We start from the raw sequence: 23,923 nt of genomic DNA on the forward strand, positions 1-23,923 counted from the left end.
GGGGACATGGCTGCATATGTGGGGGACATGGCTGCATATGTGGGGGACATGGCTGCATATGTGGGGGACATGGCTGCATATGTGGGGGGACATGGCTGCATATGTGGGGGGACATGGCTGCATACAGTATGTGGGGGACATGGTTGCATATGTGGGGGGACATGGCTGCATATGTGGGGGGACATGGCTGCATTTGTGGGGGGACATGGCTGGATATGTGGGGGACATGGCTGCATATGTGGGGGGACATGGCTGCATATGTGGGGGGACATGGCTGCATATGTGGGGGGACATGGCTGCATATGTGGGGGACATGGCTGCATATGTGGGGGGACATGGCTGCATATGTGGGGGGACATGGCTGCATATGTGGGGGGACATGGCTGCATATGTGGGGGGACATGGCTGCATATGTGGGGGGACATGGCTGCATATGTGGGGGACATGGCTGCATATGTGGGGGGACATGGCTGCATATGTGGGGGACATGGCTGCATTTGTGGGGGGACATGGCTGCATTTGTGGGGGGACATGGCTGCATTTGGGGACACATTTTAAAAAAAGTATCGGTATTCTGTATCGGCGAGTACTTGAAAAAAAAAATCCTAAAAAAACACTAACGCGGAAAAACGTAAAAAAGTTAAAAAAGCTGAAAAAAGTTGAAAAACTCACTGTAAAGCTACTGGCGTTTTTATACCATTACGTTAAGTCCAGTGTGCATGAGGCCTTAGTGTTTTTTAGTTCAGCTTTAAAGTGATAGTAAACACCGTTCTACCACGTGTACCTACAGCCAAGCCTATAGTAAGGCTTTACCTGTGGGAGTTCTAAATAATAATCAGTCCTGTGAATATCTCCTAAACTTGAACAGTTCAGGGGATTCAGAGTACATGCAGCCGGTGATGTTACATTCTGAAGGTCTGGCATACAGTGCTGGACCATCAGAGCCTGTGTCATAAACGGCAGCTCTTGCGTGCATGCGCGGGAGCGACATCATCGTGCCACCTACCATTTATGTAGCTGGAGAACACGAACCCGGAAAGAAGACTGGGGAAGATGTCAGTTCTCTCATCGGTAACAGCGCAGCACTGGAGGACTTCGTTCTAAGGCAAATCTCTCATAATGTGCTAGTATACGATGCATACTAGCACATTATGACATTACCTTGCAGTGTATTTGTCCCCCCCCCCATCAACTGCGGTGTACTACTGCTTTAATTGGGCTAATTCACACAACTGTATAGTGAGCGAAAAAAGTATTTGATCCCCTGCTGATTTTCTACATTTGCCCACTTGCAAAGAAATGGTCAGTCTATAATTTTAATGGTAGGTTTATTCTAACAGCGAGAGACAGAATAACAACAAAAATATTCAGAAAAACGCATTTCAAAAAAGTTATACATTTATTTGCATTTTAATGAGTGAAATAAGTATTTGAACCCTTCGCAAAAACATGCCTTAGTACTTGGTGGCAAAACTATTGTTGGCAAACACAGAGGTCAGACATTTCTTGTCGTTGGTCACCAGGTTTGCATACATCTCAGTAGGGATTTTGTCCCACTCCTCCTTTCAGATCTTCTCCAAGTCATTGAGATTTAGAGGCTGACGTCTGGTAACTCGAACCTTCAGCTCCCTCCACATATTTTCTATGGGATTAAGGTCTGGAGACTGGCTAGGCCACTCCAGAACCTTAATATGCTTCTTCTTGAGCCACTCCTGTGTTGCCTTGGCCATGTGTTGGGTCATTGTCATGCTGAAATGCGCATCCATGATCCATTTTCAATGCCCTTGCTGAGGGAAGGAGGTTCTCACCCAAGATTTGACGGTACATGGCCTGTCCATTGTCCCTTTGATGCAGTGAAGTTGTCCTGTCCCCTTAGCAGATGTTTGTTCCATGATTGATGGTGGGGATAGTGTTCTTGGGGTCATAGGCAGCATTCCTCCTCCTCCAAACACAACGAGTTGATGCCAAAGAGCTTGATTTTGGTCTCATCTGACCACAACACTTTCACCCAGTTCTCCTCTGAATCATTCAAATGTTCATTTGCAAACTTTAGATGGGCCTGTTCATGTGCTTTTTTGTGCAGGGGGACCTTGCAGGCACTGCAGGATTTCATACCTTCACGGTGTAGTGTTGCACCAATTGTTTTCTTGGTGACGATGGTCCCAGCTGCCTTGAGATCATTAACAAGATTCTCCAGTTCAGTTCTGGGCTAATTCCTCACCGTTTTGATCATTGAAACTCCACGAGGTGAGATCTTGGATGGAGCCCCAAACCAAGGGAGATTGATAGTTATTGTGTGTTTCTTCCATTTGCGAATAATCACCCCAACTGTTGTTACCCTCTCACCAATCTGCTTGGCGATGGTCTTGTAGCCCATTCCAGCCTTGTGGAGGTCTAAAATCTTGTCCCTGACATCCTTGGACAGCTCTTTGGTCTTGGCCATGATGGAGAGATTGGAATCTGATTGATTGCTTCTGTGGACAGGTGTCTTTTATACAGGTAACAAGCTGAGATTAGAGCACTCCCTTTACCCCTTTCACATTGGAGGTGTTTTTCAGGTGATTTAATGACTTTAAAAATGACGCCTGGGCACTGGCAGTGTGAAAGAGCTCTAACGCCTTGTACACACGACCGAGAAACTCGACGGGCGAAACACATCGTTTTGCTCGTCGAGTTCCTTGTGAAGCTGTCGAGAAACTCGACAAGCCAATTTTCTCCATTCCCGTCAAGGAAATAGAGAACATGCTTTCTTTTTGGCTCGTCAAGTTTCTCGACAGTTTCCTTGACGAAAATGTACACACGACCGGTTTTCTCGGCAAAAAAATATCTCCCAGCAAGTTTCTTGCTGGTTTTTGCCGAAAATCTCGGTCGTGTGTACGAGGCCTTAGAGAGTGCTCCAAATCCTAGCTTGTTACCTGTATAGAAGACACCTGGGAGACAGAAATCTTGCTGATTGATAGGGGATACAATACTTATTTCACACATAAATTTAGAACTTTGTTGAAATGCGTTTTTCTGGATATTTTTGTTGTTATTCTGTCTCTGTTGTTGATAAACCTGCTTATTTGACCATCTGGTAATACAGAGGTCCATGTGCGGAGGTGAGAGTACCCATCCTTATTGGTGGAGGGATCACTTTAAGTTTGGTTTTCTTATCATCACTAGGTGAAGAATCCTAAGATCTGGCAAATTGGCAAATTGGATTTCCAACTTTTAGGACATTATTGCACATTTTTTGGACTTTATCACATTTATTTATTGAATTTATTTTACACATTTAATGGTTTTGCGCTGCACTGCTTTCTATATATTTATAAAAAGAGGAACAGTGCGCTTACCAAAAGTTAACAAACAATTATATAAAGCTGCAAACTCAAAAATGTTATACTAACATATAAATCATAAACAAAAAAGTGGAGTAGCGCTAGAGACTGAAGGGCCTTCAAATAACCAAATAAATCAAGGAGAAGGCTGCATAAAAGTCCAATATATATCTAAAAATGTGTTGAACAAATTAGTGACAAACAATTGGTTAATAGTCCAAACGTGTATCAAACTTGAGTGTAACACTCTGTTGTAACAACGAAAGGAAGAAGAAGTCTGGCTCCAAATGGAAAATGCAACTTGCTGACCCTTACCGAAAAGGAAGGTCCTATCGGACCTAGTCAAGCAGAAATCCCTGGATGGTGTATGTTGAAATAGAGCTTGTCTATTAAGCCGATCCCTCCAGGGGTCACAAATCCACCAATAAAACAACCAGAAGAGAAAAACTGATATAGTGTAAATCCGTGTGATAATAAAGCATGAGTGTATCCCCCAGTGACTGGCAACAGACAGTGTGAACACAAAAAACCACCACCAGTACACACACTGACCGTTACCAGAACCTGTGATCCGTCAGGATCAATCAAAGCAGAGGGGACAGTATGCAGTAATGGGATGTCTCAGCCAATGGTAAACGAATAGATCAGCAGGTCCAATATGTGTGAGGAAAAAAAACTCACATAGCGTGATACCGTAGAGGTTTTTAATATAAAAAAAGCAGTACACTTACAGTTCAGTAACAGAGTGTCAGCAAAGATAAAAAAGCCGGCCGGCGTGTCAGAACGAAAGTCCTCAAATCGCGGTGACGTCAGCACGTCGCCTCCCAACGTTTCGTCTACTCTAGACGTGGTCACGGGAATCAATTGTATCACTTTGGATTTTGTGAATGTCCTTTTTTGTGTACAGCTAGCATTACCGGTGAAATCAAACAAAATTTTTCACATTATTAATTTATTAGTATATATATATATATTTATATGGTCTATATTTTTGCGCTGATTGCACCCTGTTTTTTCTAGTTATTCTGTCTCTCACTGTTAAAATATACCTACTATTAAAATGATAGACTGATCAGTTGTCAGTGGACAAACATCCAAAATCAGCAGGGGGATCAAGTACTTTTTCTTCCCCTCACTATATGTGCGGTGATAGGCGATCTTCTGCATTGTAAAATGCTTGTCGCCGCAGGGACATACATGTAGCAATTGTTTCCTATGTGTCATCATAATCACACTGCAATGCAGTAAAATGCAGACATGCATTTGGTCCGCAGTGCATCTGACCAAATCGCATGGAACTGTACGGCAGCTCAGGACATCGTACTGCTGTACAGCACCATGAATGACGTGTACATTCAGTACAATTCAAATAAAGTTTGCACAAAACCAAGAAAAAAAAAGGAGCCGTGAGATGTCCTGAATTGCGCACAACATTGCTCCCTACAGCAGTTGGCCACTGACAGCTGCTGGAGACGTAAAGCGCTCCGACAGCAGTTCGCTGTATTGTCACTAAGGCCTTATTGTTGTATCTTTGTAGATTTATTCTACTAAAAAAAGAAAAAAAATGTGTAGCTCGATACAACCTATATATTGGTATGCCAATAGTATGCACTATGAAGCATGAACATAAAAAGTTTGTTGAAGTTATGTATACATGTAGCCGCACAAAACATTTGGTGATATAAAGTAATAACAAAAGTAATAACAAAAGAAGTAGGATTATGACTAAAGATCATTAGTCTTTGGTGGTAATTAACGTTTTGGTTGCTATTTCAGCTTCGTTTTGTTGCCAAAATATACAAAGTGGAAAACATGTAGCTTGCATATTCTGCTAAGGCTTGAAAGGGAAAAGTTGAAAGCATACCTCATCCATGTACAGAAAACCAGAATATACAAACTCTAACCTTAGGCTGGTTCCACCAAAATGTTAAACAGTAACTCCACTTTTGTTGAGGAAAAAAAACAAAACATTCCCCTCCGAGTACATCATTGTACATCACAAGGATTTTTATCAAACTTTGTTGCAGATTCCTAACTTTTTGTTATTCTGAAGGAATTTACTTTATCTGTATCCATGTGGTAAGTGAATCTTAGACCCCTTTCACACTGAGGAGTTTTTCAGGCGGTACAGCACTAAAAATATCGCTGCTATACCGCCTGAAAAACTCCTGCACTGCATACTCAATGTGAAAGCCCGAGGGCGATGCGCTGTCGGGAGACAAACAAATCTCCTGTCAGCAGCATCTTTGGAGCAGTGAGAGGAGCGGCGTGTATACCGCTCCTTCACATTGAAAAAAATGGGAAACCGTGGCAATACCGCCCTTTATCGGCCGCTAGCGGGGGTTAACACCGCACCGCTAGCGGTTGATTCCCACGGCAATCCCGGCGGTATAGTGCCGCTATTTTTAGCGGCGCTATACAGCCAACGCGGCTCCCGGTCCAATGTGAAAGGGGCCTAATGGGAGTGGTTTCATAATTATCAACCAGCTGCTGCACCTGCAGGACTCTAATGAGGAAAATTGCAGGGTCTGCATCCCTTTAAATGTGTTTTCCTATTGGGAGTATCTCACCAAAAATTACATTTTTATTGCAGGCGATGCTTGATATCTTACTTGTATCTTAGTGCAGACTTCTAGGAAAATCGGTGAGCCAATCACACAAGCTGGAAATTATGTTTCTGGGCCATATTCTCGTATATTTCCTGCGGGCGGCGCGTAAGCCATTTACACTCCGCCGCCCCAACCTACAGGAGCAAGTGCTGTATTCCCCAAACACTTGCTCCGTAGTTTGGGGCGGCGGAGTGTAAATGGCCCGGCGTACCCACGCGTATCTCCAAGGGGGCGGCTTCTATTTAAATTCAGCGCGCCCCCGATTCTAACGAACTGCGAATGCGCCGGGCTTAAAATAGCCCAGTGCGCATGCTCCAGTTCTCGGCGTAAAACGTCAACGACGCCGACGTGTGCGTCATTGACGTAAAGTCGTATTCAAGAACGACTTAGGGAAACGACGTAGCCGACGGAAAAACACGACGCGGACCCGACGCCATACTTAACATGGCCTACGTGGGACTTGCGTAAACTTACCCCTCATATAGCAGGGGTAAGTTTACGCTTACGCAAACGACGTTAGCGACAGTTGCGCGACGCGAATTCGTTCGGGAATCGGCGTATCAGGCTCATTTGCATAAACAAACCTGAACAAACCTGAACGTAAACGCCATCTAGCGGCGGGCGGAGTAATTACATTTAAGATCCGACAGTGTAAGTGACTTACACATGTCGGATCTTCAGTGTATCTATGCGAAAATGATTCTAAGAATCAGTCGCATAGATACACGGGCCAAAAAAGAGAGATACGATGGAGTATCCTGAGATACTCCATCGTATCCTTACTCAGAATATGGCCCTCTGTGTACAGAACATCTTCAGGTAGCCATATTGCATTGCATTTTACAGAACATTTCAGAGCTGCAGATTGAAAAGGAAAACTTAATTTTTAACCATTTGTCCTCCGCGCCTATTCTGGCACTTCTCTCCTTCATGTGAAAATCACAATTTGTTTGCTAGAAAATTACTCAGAACCCCCAAACATTATATATTTTTTTTAGCAGACACCCTAGGGAATAAAATGGCGGTCATTGCAACTTTTTCTCGCACGGTATTTGCGTAATAATTTTTCAAACAAAACACAAAACAGTAAAGTTAGCCCAATTTTTTTGTATAATGTGAAAGATGATGTTACGCTGAGTAAATAGATACCTAACATGTCACACTTTAAAATTGTGCACACTAATGGAATGGCGCCAAACTTAAAAATCTCCATAGGCAACGTTTTTTTTTTTTTAAAAGGTTACCATTTTTGAGTTACAGAGGAGGTCTAGTGCTAAAATTGTTGCACACGCTCCAACACCTCACATGTGGGGTTTGAATGGTGTTTACATATGTGGACGGGACTTAATTTTACTTATTTATTTATTTATTTTTTACACTTTTTTTTTTATCACTTTCATTCCTATTACAAGGAATGTGAACATCCCTTGTAATAGGAATCACTGTGACAGGTCCTCTTTATGGAGAGATGTGGGGTCAATAAGACCCCACATCTCTCCTCCAGGCTTACAAGCATGAGATTGTGAAAAAAAATTCACCAATCTCATGCCGACAGCCGCGATTGTGGCTTTGTTTACATCCGGCTACCTGGGTGTGACGTCACAACGTCACGCCCAGGCCTCTGACAGTCATAGAGATGATCGAAAATCTCTATCGTCGTGAGCCGGCCGATTCGTTCTCCGGGCCCCTGATGGCATGGGAGAGCCTGGAAAAGCACCGGATGGCAGCAGGAGGGGACATCCCCTCCCGCTGCCTATAAGAACAATCAAGCGGTGGAACTGCCGCTATGATCATTCTTATCGTGCAGAGAATCGCCGGCAGAAGACGGTGATATCTGAATGATGCTTGTAGCTGCAGGCATCATTCAGATATCACCGCACAAAGTCGAGGACGTCATATGGCAAGTAGTTAATAGCATTCAATTACAATATGACTTGTATAGCAATTGTTTACGCTATTTTATTTTTTTGCTATTTTTTTCCACAAAAGTGGAGTTACCCTTTAACCCCTTCCTGCCCCGCGTATACTAATATGATGTCCGCAGGAACCTCTTGTCCCTTTGGGCGCCCGACACATTGCTCGGGACACAGTGCGCGTGCCCGGCGGCCACGATGTCCGCCGGGCAACCCACGATTGCCCGCAATCAAGGCAGGACCATGGATCTGTGTGTGGTCCTGTCAGAGGTGAGGAGACCGATGTGTGTTCCCAGTACAGAGGAACACACATCGGTCTCCTACCCTTGTGAGCCCCCCCCCTACAGTTAGAATCACTTCCAGGGAATATATCAACCCCTTCAGCGCCCCCTAGTGTTAACCCCTTCCCTGCCAGTCACATTTACACAGTAATCAGTGCAGTTTTATAGCACTAATCGCTGTATAAATGTGAATGGTCCCAAAAATTTGTCAAAAGTGTCCGATATGTCCGCCGCAATGTCACAGTCACAAAAAAAAAAACGCAAATCACCACCATTACTAGTAAAAAAAAATGAAAATTTATTAAAAAAATTGCATAATTCTATTCCCATTTTTGTAGCTGCTAGAACTTTTGCGCAAACCAATCAAATACGCTTATTGCGATTTTTTTTTTACCAAAAATATGTAGGAGAATACGTATCGGCCTAAACTGAGGAAATTAATTTTTTTAATTGTGATATTTATTAAATCAAAATTGTCGCTCTTCTTTTGTTTACAGCGCAAAAAACGCAGAGGTAATTAAATACCACCAAACGAAGAAAGCTCTATTTGTGGGGGAAAAAGGGCGTCAATTTTGTTTGGGAACCACGTTGCACGACCGCGCAATTGTCATTCAAAGTGCGACAGCGCTGAAAACTAAAAATTGGTCTGTGCAGGAAGGGGGTGAAAATGCCCTGTAGTGGTTAAGTAATACTTCTTTGGACTGAAAGGTGTCTGGGGGGGAAATGGTTTCTTGTTAAAAGCAACAGATCAGTCTCTTTCATCCTGCCACAATACACTAGAGACTATTATCCCCTTATACAATCAATAATCAGTTTAGTTATAACAAATCTGTTGACTATAATGGTAAGGGAGCCGAGTAAAAAAGGTACCCGTTAAGCCTCATACACACGATCAGATTTTCCGACGGGAATTGTGTGATTGACAGGCTGTTGTCGGAAAATCCAACCGTTTGTACGCTCCATCCATGCACAGCCGGTTCCCTACTGCGCATGCTGTGCTTTGTATATGGCCCAGCCGCGGGAGAAGGGGGCCGAACTTCCGGATGAGTTTGCTGCGGCAATATCAGCTGGAAGTGGGAGTGGGTACCTGTCAAAAACTATTTTATATAAGGACCAGTTCACACCAGATGCAGTTCCGTTCGGTTATGTGTGCTTTTTTTCTGCACAAAATGCATGCACAGTGTTTTCCATGCATTCCAATGGCTCTAGTTTACACCATGCAGTCAGTTTCCTGGCAGTTTCTGCACCGGGAAAACAATGTGCATGCATTTTTAGTGCAGAAAAAATGCACACAAAACGAACGAAACTCTGTCTGGTGTGAACTGGCCCTTAAAGTATTAAAAATTTGTTCTGGGAAGTACCGTATTTATCGGCGTATACCGCGCACTTTTTTGCCCTGAAAATCAGGGCAAAATCGTGGGTGCGCGATATACGCCGATACCCGCGCCGAGTTTGAACCACTGCGCCGGCATATACTGAGCGCAGTACACTCGGGTATAGTCGGGCAGGCTCGGGACGTGACCGCGAGAGGAGCCGAGCCTGCCCGACTATACCCGAGTGTACTGCGCTCGGTATATGCCGGCGCAGTGGTTCAAACTCGGCGCGGGAAGCGGGGATCGAGCGGGGAGGACACCGCAGAAGGACGCCGGACCCAACGTGGAGGACACCACCGAAGCCGCAGACGGATGCCGGACCCGAAAATGTATTTATTTTTTTTACAGGAATGCGGGTCCACTTTAGGGGTGCGCGCTATACGCTGGAGCGCGCAATACCCCGATAAATACGGTATTTTTTTTTTTTAAACAATATTTTCCAGATCAATTTCTCCCATGTGTAAATGTAGCTGCGTTTAGTAACTAATTGGCCCCTGCAAAGATTTCTATGTATTCTAAATGCAGCTAAACTGAATGCACACAAGTAAATGCACAGAAATATAGCATTGGAAATCATTGCATTCCCAGGCAAATAAATATGAATGAGCGGTATTAAACATGTATTCTATTGCAGCTTACCAATTCTTAGATGTGGTGGCTGAATTTATGTTCTTTTTAATGCTTTCGTTCCTTTATTTTCACCTGGTGATCCTTCCAATAAGTCCCCTGTTTTTTAGAAGGACACGCTATCCTGTAGATGTAGCAGTTAGAAGCTTGACACAAACCATTGAACACTGACAGGGATGATTACAACGGTCAGTTTTATTTAACCACTTAAGGAACGGAAGAATTTGCCCCCTTAATGACCAGGCCGTTTTTAGCGATACAGCACTTTGTCGCTTTAACTGACAATTGCGCGGTCGTGCTACACTGTACCCAAACAAAATTTACATCCTTTTTTTTCCCACAAATAGAGCTTTCTTTTGGTGGTATTTGATCACCTCTGCAGTTTTTATTTTTTGCGCTATAAACAAAGAGCGACAATTTAAAAAAAAAAATTTTGCTACAATACATATCCCCAAAAAATATATAAAAAAACAAATTCATTCATCAGTTTATCGCAATAGGTGTATATTGATTGGTTTGTGCAAAAGTTATCGTGTCTACAAAATAGAGGATAGAGGACTTTTAATTTTTTGTTATTGTTTTCACTAGTAATGATGGCGAGACTGCGACATTGCGGCAGACAAATCTGACCCCAAATGACATAAACAGAAGACAGAATAACTGTAAATGAACATTAGAATAGCATCTTTTTTTCTTAACCAGCAGCTAGCTACAGGGGGATGGGAGGAGGTGCAATGGGGGGGGGGGTTAATAATATCCCAGCATTGGGCTTTAACCACTATGAGACTGCACTCTTTAACCCCCTTTCTGCCCAGGCCATTTTTCAGCGCTGTCACACTTTGAATGACAGTTAGGGCTCATTTACACTTGCTTCAGCTTCAACACACATTAATGGCTTCTTTACAGGACTAAACCTTTTTCTGACACTTGTTGGTTTCAAGTTAAAATCATAATTTTTTTCTAGAAAATTACTTAAATTATATGTTGTTTTTTTGCATAGACCCTAGAGAATAAAATGGTGGTTGTTACAATATTTTATGTCACACTGTATTTGCACAGTGTGATATAATATCATATGCAATTTTTTGGGGGAAAAAATACACTTTAATGAATTTAAAAAAACAAACTAAACATTACATTTAGCCCAATTGTTTTGTATAATGTGAAAGATGATGTTACGCCACGAGAATCGTGATCTTTATTTTAAAGCGGTTGTAAACCGCATATATAATTTTTTTTTTTTTTTTTACCTGCAAGGCAAAATGCATAATCGGCTAGTATGCACCGCATAATAGCTGATTATGAAATACTTACCTCAAAACGAGGTGAACAACACTTACCTGGTTCACGCCGAGCGAGATGTCATCTTGCTCCGGCGTGTCTTCCGGGTATCGCCGCTCCAGCGCTGTGATTGGCTGGAGCGGCGCCGCTCCAGCGCTGTGATTGGCTGGAGCGGCGATGACGTCACTCCCGCGCATGCGCGCGGGAGATTTAAAATCGGCAGGGTCCGGCGGCTGCCGGATCTTCCGCCGTGGATCCCCCCTGCGCATGCGCCACCCGCATTGCGAGGGGAATATCTCCTAAACCGTACAGGTTTAGGAGATATTCTTTTTACCTACAGGTAAGCCTTGTTATAGGCTTACCTGTAGGTAAAAGTGCAAATTTAGGGTTTACAACCGCTTTAAGTAAAAAAAATCATGATTCTCATTTTGGTTAGTATTGTGCAGCTTTAACGCCTGCCCAATGCAATTCATTGAATGGAGGGTGCTTGTGCAGGCTCCAAGGGGTTAAAGCAGGTGACGAAAAGTCAATACAATGGCTCCTCCCTAGCTGTCAAATTCCAGTTTTTTTTTTTCTTCACCTTAATGCATAGGATGCATTAAGGTGAGAAAACACGTATCTTTACTACCCCTTTAAGGCTGATTAGAGTAAATTATGGGTTAATAAGGTTTTTTTTTTCCCTTGACAGTTTGCTTTAAACTGACTTCATATGCAGATAGAAGTTCATCCCTTTGATTTGTAGATGAAGAAACAGAAAGATACAAAAAGAAACAATGTGGATTATTTACGAAAGGCAAATCCACTTTGCACTACAAGAGCAAACCACAAGTGCAAAGTGCACTTGAAATTGCACTGAAAGTGCACTTGGAAGTGCAGTCGCTGTAAATCAGAGGGGTAGATCTGAAATGAGGGGAAGCTCTGCTGATTTTATTATCCAATCATGTGCAAGCTAAAATGCTGTTTTTTATTCTCCTTGCATGTCCCCCTCGGATCTACAGCGACTGCACTTCCAAGTAGTTGTAGTTTGCACTTGTAGTGCAAAGTGGATTTGCCTTTTGTAAATAACCCCCAATGTTTCTTTTGATCTTAGCTGAGCAATGTTGTTGATAAACATGGCCGGCTGCTGTTTTTTTTTTTTTGACAGCTCCAATTCCTGGACTTCTTTAACACTTCAGCTATCAACAGGGGAACCCCACTGACAGCTAAATGAGTCATCGGTTGTTAAGGATGTGGCGGCCCCGCTCCTTAACAACCGATAATTGACGGCTTTTTTTTTATAGTTCAGCTGTCAGTAGGGAAACACTGCTGATGACTGAAAGAACCGAGCCCAAAACCATCGGTTTCATACATATTGGTGCATTTGCACGAGCACCGATACTCATGCAAATGTTCACCAATACCAGTATCGGTGCAACCCAGCGATGTGCAGTCAGGAGAGGCAGGTGAAGCAGAGCCACGAGCAAAAAAAAAGGATTGACTTTGAGAATCGGAGCTTAGTGACCAGGGGTCAGAGACTCCAAATTGGGGGGTATGTAGCTGAAGTCCTACCCCATCACTGGGCAGGGTTGTCTTAATGAGAGGGCACTGCCCAGGGGCCCCAGCTGCATGGGGGGCCCTGCACTTTGCCCAAGGCAGCTGGTCCTTGAGTCTACGCTGCCCCAAAATTGGGGGCCCCATGATTGCACTGAGAGTAATGGATACACAGGGGAGGCAGGCTGGCAGCAGTGTGCCGTGCTGTACAGAATGATACCTATTATTTCAAAGCCAGCACGGAGGGGCAGGGCCGGAGTGCCAGGGATGCTATGACCCCGCCCCATGCAGCTTGAATGCTCGGGACTCAAAGGAAGGGATATAAAGAGGCCACAGTGTAGGGGGTATCGGGGATGTAATGGGATCACAATACAAGGGGTGTCTTATGGTATATGGTTACATTAATGGGGGGAATATCTAGAGTGTAGATGGGTCAGTGTTCTGGGGGAAATATCTGGGGTGTAGAGGGGTCAGAGTGCTGGGGGGACATCAGGGGTGTAGAGGGGTCAGAGTGCTGGGGGGACATCAGGGGTGTAGAGGGGTCAGAGTGCTGGGGGGATGTATTTCCCCCTGTTTCTTTGCTGTACAGAATGATTGTTCATGTCGGTAATGCGGAGCTCCACCCAAAAGGGGAAGCTCTGCTTGTCCGCCTCCTACCTACTTGATGTCTGTTTATCTGCACTGTCTCCATTGTAGGGGCCCCAGAGCATTACTTTGCCCAGGGGCCCATGATGCTATTAACCTCCCTGGCGGTATGATTCTTTCTGAAAAAACATGCTGAAAGCGGTACAATTATTTGCAAGGAAATTTGTCGTTTTATACTGTAGGCCTGTGATTTTTAGGAATAACTCACTTAAATCTGACCAAACAAGAATCTAATAGGCATCCCGGGTATGACATTTTTTTAAAAACAAAATTTTAAATTATAACATATTAAATAATTATAAATAATTATAGCAAGTAATAATATAATAAAAATAAAAATTATTCAATAATGTAATCAACTCAAAATCACTGAAATTTGCTCAGTTGCATAATTGTTGCTATCGCACAATTCTGCAAGTGATTATAATTTATTATCGCTGTTTTCTAGCTGATCTAAAACCATTTTTGACATAAAGGGACACTTTTGGTTGCTATGGACAATCTACAGTTTCCAGGCACAAAGAAAGGTTTTTATTATATAAAATGACATGTAGGACACTGGGCAGACCACTAGGGACAAGGGGTGTGTGTTTTTTTTACATACAGTACTGTAATCTATAAGATTACAGTATACTGTATGTAAGGTGTTTGTTTACTTTTTTGAATTTGGCGCCGATCTCCGCTCCCGTGCGTCGTAACGTCGCAGGGACCGGAGATCGGCGGCACAGGAGGACGCTGTGTGAATCGAGCGAGGTCCCGCTCGCTCACACAGCGTGGTGACATCGCTGGATCCAGGAGAAGGTAAGCCATCGCACGCTGCAGGCTCTGCATATCTACCCCGAGCGTGACTCGGGGTTACCGATTTTGGTAGAAAAAAATCAACCCCGAGTCACGCTCGGGGATACCGCCAGGAGGGTTAAGACGGCCCTGCCACTGGGGCTCCTATCATCTATGTTTCGGAGATATGGGGATCCTTGCACAGCCTGTCAGAAGCCAAATACAGAGCAGCCAGTTTAAATACAAGCTGGCACACTCTGTTTGCAGGAGACTGTGAGGATGAGCTCAAAGTGCCTCTCCTCACTTCTTGTCAGAGGCACTGAGCTCAATGGACAGCTTGGAGTCTTCGACCAATGGTAAAGTACCATTGGCCCAAGCTGTCCAATAAAAATGCTGCAGTGGAGACTCCCTTCCAGCCCAGCCCTCTTAGCTAGAAGGAAAAAGAATGTGTTTATGTGTATAAGATTTACCCATAATCCCATGTTTTTCTCACACAGTTAAGAGGGAGAATGGAAATCTGCTTCTGCTGAAAAGGCAGAATATATTATTATGTTATATGTTATAACATAATAATTTATTATTTATTTATTTACTGTAAAATTACTGCTTTGAAGTTATATCTTCAAACATCAGTAATTTGTCCACCTGCTTGAGTACAGTATTTGAAAATATAGTAAATTACCTTAAAAATAATATATAATAATTATTTGTATATTACTTACCTATGGTAATTAACCCCTTGCCACCCGGGCCAATTCTGACACTTCTCTCCTACATGTAAAAATCATAATTTTTGTGCTAGAAAATTACTGAGAATCCCCAAACATTATATATATTGTTTCAGTAGACACCCTAGGAAAACAAATGGTGGCCATTACAACGTTTTAAGTTACACGGTATTTGCACAGCAATTTTTCAAACACATTTTTTTGGAAAGAAAACTATTTCATGAATAAAAAAAAAACACTAAACTTAGCCTGATTCTTTTTGTACACTATGAAAGATGATGTTACGCAGAGTAAATAGATACCTAATGTGTCGTGCTTTAAAATTGCACACACTTCTGGAATGTCGCCAAACTTCAGTACTTAAAAATCTCCAAAGGCGAAGCTATCAAAATTTTTACAGGTTACATGTTTAGAGTTACAGAGGAGGTCTAGTGCTCGAATAATTGCTCTCGCGTTAACGTTCGTGGGGTATGTAACCTGTGTATATCTGGCTCTGATACTAGCCAGTGCCTCACCGCATGTCCCTGGTACAACCCTATTCCTTTTTAAAGTGTTACTAAACGCAGGACCCTGCATTCACTATATCTGGTCTCCCACAGTAGACAGAGCATGGAAATGCAATTAGTTTAGTAAATATTAACTGCTAAATACCCTCTCTCTTCAGCAGTATATAGCAGTCTTGTGACTTCTATCAGTGTCCGGCTGAGCACTGGTTAAAGCTTGTAGGAGAGGTTTTCATTCTACTCTGACTGTCCTATGAGGCTGCAGGACCCCTGACCAGGGCCATCTTTTCCATTGGGCACGCTGGGCAGTTGCCCGGGGGCCCTGCTTGCCTGGGGGGCCCCACCGGCTGCCCAGTAAAAAAATGTGGAGAGTGACGGGTTAGAACTGCCCATGCCCAGTTTGCGGAAATTACAGAGAAGATCTGGTCCTCCACGAGTTGCTGATGTAAGGGGGGAGTGAATGCAAAAATGTAAGGGGGCACTGATATAAAGGTTCCCCCTCCTATATTAGTGACCCCCCTTACCTTAGTGTATTTACTCTACGGAAGGTGGTCTCTGGTCACCAGAGTGCCCCCCACATCAGAGTTCCCCTTTACATCAGAGTCTGCAGGATTCCCCCTTACAATGCAAGGGGGAAATCAGTCTGCGGACCCTGATGTAAGTGGGAAAGAGAAAGCAGTGGACTTTGGTCACCAGAGCCCCCCTCCACATCAGAGTTCCCCCTTAGATCATGATCTGCAGCGTTCCCCTTTACATAAGAGTTCCCTTTCACTGTAAAGGGGAATCCTGCAGACTCTGATGTAAGAGGAAACTCTGTGCTGCCTGGGTTATAGTAACCTGACCTTCATGTCAATGAAAACATATTTTTTTTTTTTACCTTTGTTTAACTTAAACACATTGCTAATAGCACTAGCTATATGTTTATAGTTTAAATACTGACATTTGCATTGTTCGGCACTGAAAACTATAATTTTAGGTACTTTTTTTTGCAGTGGCAGTAAAAAATGTGGTTCTGCCAGTAGATTTTATGATTTTTGACAGTAAATTCTCGTGCGTGATTGTGTAGACAGGGCCCCAGTGCACTGTATTGCCCGGGGGCCTATAATGCTCTTAAGATTACACTGCCCCTGACCCTCTGTCTTGACAGTGCTAAATGGCCCTGTGCCGAGCACATGCACCCTCCCAGAAAAAAAATCTCTTAGCAATACACATCAAACTGAGCATGTGCACAGTGCCCCCAAGGCTCTGTACTATCAGGAGATGAATTGGGCACTGTGGAAGAAGGAGGGGTCAGAGAAGACAGGATCTAACAGCCTTTTTTACACAATGCAGAGGATAAACCCCTTAGGTTCCACAGTGAGTATAACAAGCATCCTTTACTGCATATACAGGTTTAGAAACACTTTAAGGCAGGGGTCTCAAACTGGTGGCCCTTCAGCTGTTGCAAAACTACAAATCCCCAACATGCCTCTACCTGTGGGAGTCATGCTTGCAAATGTCAGCCTTGCAATGCCTCAAGGGACTTGTAGTTTCGCAACCGCTGGAGGGCTGCCAGCCTGGGACCCCTGCTTTAAGGGGAAAGAACAGGAATGTAGCGAAAATAGAATAGAGATTTAGGATATTTGCCTTCTTGTATGTTTGTCATTGCCCTTCCTTTTGTGTCGTGTATGAGTTTTTTAATGTGTTCTTCTCTGTTGTATGTAGCTTTTTCGATATGTACTATTTAAAACAAATAGTTAAAACACAAACAATACACACTGCATCAATTATATATGTGTATGCCAGTACTATTGCTATGCCCTAATGTTTTTCATAATATAAATGTATCAACCCTTCTGTTTTCCTAAAAAATATATTTTTTTTTAATGGTTTCATTTATATTTTGAAAAACATATTCTGTGTAATAAAATATAAGCAGCGTTGTAAACAATGTAAGATACAATATCAATTTTCACAGGTATTCAAAAATAATGCTAATGTCCAAAAACATCACCATGTGACAAAAGTGAATATGTGCACAAATTCCAAAAAAATATATAAATGTGTTTAAATATTAATTAAATATAAGTCCATATATTACATCAAGTAGGTTTGTGAAAAAATAATAATAATAGCTTCCAATCTTCCACCACACCCTGTGTCAGTGAATCCTCTCCTGTCAGATGCAAAACTCACCAACTTAAATTGCCTTACACTCTCGTGTTCGGCGTGAAAACGTGTACAAAAAGACCTCACTGGTAGGTATAGCAGATAATCCCAGTTCCAACCAATTCACTGCCAGAAAGCTCCGCATGTATATAAAAGAAGTGCTCAAAATAGCGTGATACCGTAAAATTAGTTTAATAACACTTAAATCTTCAAATATAGCACTCACATGAATCTCAAAAAATAGAGCAATACACTGCACAGCAAACACTCGTTTAGAGATGAACCGAAAACCAAGTGTATTGGTCGCGACTCGCGGTGGACCCAAGGTGTCCACTGATCGCTCACCACCTCCCCGCTGTTCTTTCCTGGATCTCCGCTTCCTTGATCGGCCTTGATACGTCACACGTTCACTTCAGATAGTTGCCGCACAGCCACGCCCCGACATGTTTCGTCATAAAAGACTTAGTCATGACTAAGTCTTTTATGAAACATGTTCCAGAAAAAGTCTCTAAATTCAACTGCCTAGAAAGGACTATGAACGACCCTGTGTACATGTACTGATAGGGTAACATAGAGGAGAGTTCAGGAGCCATTGAAAAAAAATGTTTACAAGCAGCAGAGTACATGAGGCCTTAGACAGGTTAATTTGGTTGGTTGCTGGCTGGTTGGTAAGTTGAACACAGAAATTCTTTGGTTTTATTTGACATGTGTCTGCCCTTCCAGTGCTCCTTTCTGTAAAGACCAGTTATAGGTAAGGGCAGTGACCTTTTTTTTGTATAGTCCTTTTATATGACCTATAAACTGAAGAACTTATGAATAAACGGTTTTGGAATGAATCAATTGAGTTTCCATTATTTCTTATGGGGAAATTTGCTTTCATATACAAGTGCTTTGGATTACAAGCATGTTTCTGGAACAAATTATGCTCGAAATCCAAGGTTTTAATGTACTTTGTCTTTTATTTAGATGTACAAAACTAAATGACTAAAATCATTTTTAATATGAATATTTGACAGGATTTAGAAGGCAACTGTTTGCACAGCGCTTTACAAAATAAAGGAAAACACAGCTTCAATACAATTCAACATAGGAGGGTTCAGAAGGCCCTGCTCATCAGCTCTTACATATGATCCCATTATTATATACATTAATATGGCTTTAAACAACACATAACAAAGAAAATGTGCACCCAGTGCTGTTTATTCTGTAATACATACATTTCAGCCATATGGTATGTGATGCTAGTGAGTGGGATACAGTGCTACAGTACATGCTCAGGCCTTCATCAGCAGCCTGCAAGACCACATAGAGTGTTTGGCCTTTACGCTCGGGAGAAATTATACGCCTGAGCAGTGAAAGCAAAGTGGCAAAGCACAATGACACATCCCTTAGGATCACATTACTACAGATTTATCAATTACACACTCACCTATTTCCCTGAAGCAAGGCACAGGGAGATGACAATTAGCTAAAACATGCATATACTGCTTAGGTAGACTAAAAGACACCACCAGCGCCTGCCTGTCCTAGGATGGTCCTATGGAAATGAAAGTATACAAATGGTCCAAACGCTACAATTGTATTTTTGTTGTTTTTTGAGACATTGTCACTCTGGAATGAGGTTTATAATCCAGGCTACTGATGGTTAAATCACCACCGTCTTTTCACTAACAAACCAGCCTTACTGTGATTGCAGCCCATGTTCCACCCCCTTGAGTGCTGCTTGGGTGGGGTACCACCATCAACGTGATTGTATGAATCGCAAACAGCTAACACTGTACAAATGGACAGAGTTCACACTCATCTGTGTACATGCATTCAGCATCACTTGGAAGTCACTTCCTATCATAATAAAGAATATATATTTATTAATCAGCTATGTACCTTCATCCCTGGGCTGATATGACCTCCAGGAGTAAGCTGTGGAAAGCATCAGTGTATGGGTTCCCTAACTATAATAGAAGATGTAAAACAAGATGCACAGGATGCATCTTCTATCAGATTATAAATGATATATTTATTAATCAGCTATGTACACCTCCATAACTGGGTTGATCAGACCTCCAGAAGTAGACTCATATTGAATGTATCTGTATATGGGTCCTTTTGTGATACATAGAATGTAGACTATGAGATTCACAGGATGCAGGCATTTTGTATCAGATTAAAGCATATATATTTATTAATCAGCTATGTACACCTCAATCCCTGGGATAATCACACATCCAGGACAAGGTTAGGCTCCTATGGAATGTATCAGTGTATGGGTCCTTTGCCACAATAGAAGACGTAGTGTCACAGGGAATGTAGAATATGAGATGCACGGGATGCAGGCATTTCCTATACGATCTATTATTCAGCTATGTGCACCTCCATTCCTGGGTTGATCAGACCTCCAGGAGTAGACTCCTATAAAATCATCAGTGTATAGGACCTTTAATGTAACTGAGGATGTAGACTGGAATGCATGGGGTGCAGGTGATTCTCATGAGACTAAAGAATATATGTTTATCAGCTATGTACATCTCCATCCCTGGGTTGATCAGACCTCCAGGGAAAGGCTCCTATGTCAGTGTATGGGTCCTAATACCATAGGGGATGTGGAATGAGATGCACAGGATGCAGACATATGCTTTAATATTATAGAATATCTATAATTCAGCAATGTACACCTCCATCTCTGGGTTATCAGACCTCCAGGCCTAGATTCCTATGGGAAGTCTCAGTGTATAGGTCCTTTAGTATAAGAGAGTACACTGAGACACTGAGATTAACAGGATGCAGGCATTTCCCATAAGATTATAAAATATATAGTAATTGTCTATGTACACCTCAACCCCTGGGGTGATCAGACCTCCAGGCCTAGACTCCTATGGGAAGTATGAGTGTATGGGTCCCAGTATCATAGAGGACGTAGACTGAGATGCACAGGACGCAGGCATTTCCTATAGGATGATCGAATATATAATAATTGTCTATGTACACCTCCATCCCTGGGTTTCTCATACCCCCAGGCCCAGACTCCTATGGGAAGGATCAGTGTATGGGTCCTAGTATCATAGAGGACGTAGACTGAGATGCACAGGATGCAGGCATTTCCTATAGGATGATCGAATATATAATAATTGTCTATGTACACCTCCATCCCTGGGTTTCTCATACCCCCAGGCTCAGACTCCTATGGGAAGGATCAGTGTATGGGTCCTAGTATCATAGAGGATGTAGACTGAGATGTACAGGACACAGGTATTTCCTATAAGATGATATATAATCGTCTATGTACACCTCCATCCCTGGGTTAATCAGACCTTCAGGTCTAGTCTTTTATGGAAAGTATGAGTGTATGGGTCCCAGCATCATAAAGGACATAGACATAGATACACAGGATGCAGGTATTTCTCATAAGATGATAAAATATACAGTATAATAATTGTCTATATACACCTCAACCTCGGGGTTGATCAGACCTCCAGGCCTAGACTCCTATGGGAAGTATAGTCTACACAGGTCCTTTAGAATAAGCGAGAATGTAGACTGAGATGCACAGGATGAAGGTATTTCCTATAAGATGATAGAATATATAATAATTGTCTATGTACACCTCCACCCCTGGGGTGACCGGATCTCCAGGCCTAGCCTCCTATGGGAAGTATAGAATATGGGTCCCAGTATCATAGAGGATGTAGACTGAGATGCACAGGACACAGGTATTTCCTATAAGATGATAGAATATATAGTAATTGTCTATGTAATAAACCTCCACCCCTGGGGTGATCAGACCTCCAGGCCTTGCCTCCTATGGGAAGTATAGTATATGGGTCCCAGTATCATAGAGGATGTAGACTAAGATGCACAGGACACAGGTATTTCCTATAAGATGCTAGAATTGTCTATGTAAACCTCCAACCCTGGGGTGACCAGATCTCCAGGCCTAGCCTCCTATGGGAAGTATGGAATATGGGTCCCAGTATCATAGAGGACGTAGACTGAGATGCACAGGACACAGGTAATTCCTATAAGATGCTAGAATATATAGTAATTGTCTATGTAAACCTCCACCCCTGGGGTGTTTAGTCCTCCAGGCCTAGACTCCTATGGGAAGTATGAGTGTATGGGTCCCAGTATCATAGAGGATGTAGACTGAGATGCACAGGACACAGGTATTTCCTATAAGATGCTAGAGATGTAAACCTCCACCCCTGGGGTGTTCAGACCTCCAGGCCTAGCCTCCTAAGTATAGTGTATGGGTCCTTTAGAATAAAAGAGGATGAGATGCACAGGATGCAGGCCAATCATAAAATGTCAAGGACAACATAAAGCAGACAGGCATGGCCACCTACCCATCATGTAAGTGTAGAAATGGAGGGAGAGGTACCTACCTAGGAGGAGCAGCCTATGGGTCTGCTTGTACTCCCTCTTCTGCTCCTTCAGGACCCGATCTATGCTCTTGCTGACTTTCTTGGCCTCCTTCTCAGCCTCCTTCTCCTCCAGTCGGAGTTTGTCCCATCCCTTCTGCAGAGGATGCTGCTGCTGCTGCTGTTGCACCTGCTGCTGCTGCGCCTGCTGGCCCTTGCTGGGCTTGTGCTGCTGCGGCTGCTGCTTGCTGTCCCCGGGTCCGCTGCCTCCCCCGTTCTGTAGTAGTAGTAGTAGCCCGTCTGGACTGTCCCCTTTGGCCGCTTTGCACAGCTCCCCCCGGCGAGGTTGCCCGTCCCTGAGCTGCTGCTGCTGTTGCTGTGCCCCGGCGGAGGGGGTCCCTGTCCGGTGCAGATCTCCATGCCTCAGATCCCCGGCTCTCATAGGCACTGACAGCTCCGGGGGTTGCTCGGTGTCTGAGTTGGTGGCGGCGTTAGAGATGGAGCCGCTGGGATCACCGAACAGCCGCGGCCGGAGGCTGTAGCAGAGCCCCATGGCTCCGGAGATGTACACGTGCTGCCTGAGATCGGCGATCAATAGCCACAGATCGATGGGCAGAGATCGGGGGGCGGATTCGGCGATGGGCGCACCCCGGATGAATGGAGAGACGTTCTCAGAGATGGCAGTTGCTGGGCGGCGGGATGGAGGCAGCTTAGCTCTTCATCATCCAGCCGGGAATCCCGGGAGGAGCGGAGAATACAGAGCCCAGCAGCCCGTCACATTGCCAGCGGGCCATCGTGCATCTTCTCCGCTCAGCTCCGTACACACAGCACCGATCACCTGACACCGCCGGGGACCTCAGCAGGCCGGTCCACCTTACCGTAATCACCGCACACCACGCGCATCCCCCACACTCAGCCTGCGCAAGGGCGACACCAGGGGCGCAGCTTTTCTGTGCAATACAACCGTTTGGACATTCTCGCTTTTCTCCATCATCTCTCTCCAAATTCTTCTCCTGTCAATCGGCTTATCCTTCCCCAGGGGACACTTCATCAGGGATCAAAGCTGGATTTACACAATCTGATTGTACGCTCACTACTATACAATCTCACCATACAATCAATTTTACATTTAAAGTGGTTCTCTGTTTCAATATTTTTATTAAGGCATTTTCAATCACCACACAACAAAACGGAACAAATAAAATCGTATAAGGAAGCCATATTATCAAAAGCAGCATAAAACATACACAGAACGTATCCTCAACTGTAATGTATATGGTGGCAGTCTACGTATACAATGTAGAATTCTCAGTAGATTTCACCATTCGGCATACACAGTAGTATGCCAATCAATCAGAAGTCAGCTAACAAAACTCATGTCAAGGCCAACGAAATTCAAGGCAGTAATTGAACAATTTAAAGCGTGGAAAGACAGAACAGTATTATCATCGATAAAAATGAACAAATTAAAACGAATTTCAGAGGCCCAACACCATTCCCAACATATAGAATATCAGGCTTGGTATTGGGACTGCGTGTCAAAGATACAGGTGTCTCAAACCTATTACTATAAGTTAAGCAAGGAAAAATAAACGTAGTAATAAAATAAAAAAAAATAAAAAATAAATAAAATAAAAATAAATAAATAAATAAATAAAAAAACATAAATGGTATGAGGGGGAAAGTATCTCCGTGCCAGCCAATGAAACATCCGATATCTAGATCAGAAGAGACCTAGGATCATATGACAAATAGTTGATCCATGGATCCCAGACAGCTTTGAAGAAATCTAGTTTGTCATGAAGGATAGCAGTCATATGTTCGTTGAGC

General features: G+C 43.3%; 1 protein-coding gene across 1 annotated transcript in view; it reads right to left on the reverse strand.

The window, feature by feature from the left end:
* Window positions 1-22,935, reverse strand: part of GNAL (G protein subunit alpha L) — a 373,555-nt gene extending 350,620 nt beyond the window's left edge. Inside the window, exon 1 of the mRNA XM_040353942.1 lies at window positions 22,118-22,935. Within this exon, the coding sequence (XP_040209876.1) occupies window positions 22,118-22,646 (529 nt within the window). The 5' untranslated portion in view covers window positions 22,647-22,935. The remainder of the gene's footprint in view (window positions 1-22,117) is intronic.
* Window positions 22,936-23,923: the final 988 nt, after the last annotated feature.

Source organism: Rana temporaria, chromosome 5 (assembly GCF_905171775.1).
Source record: "Rana temporaria chromosome 5, aRanTem1.1, whole genome shotgun sequence".
NCBI classification, from domain to species: Eukaryota; Metazoa; Chordata; class Amphibia; order Anura; family Ranidae; genus Rana; species Rana temporaria.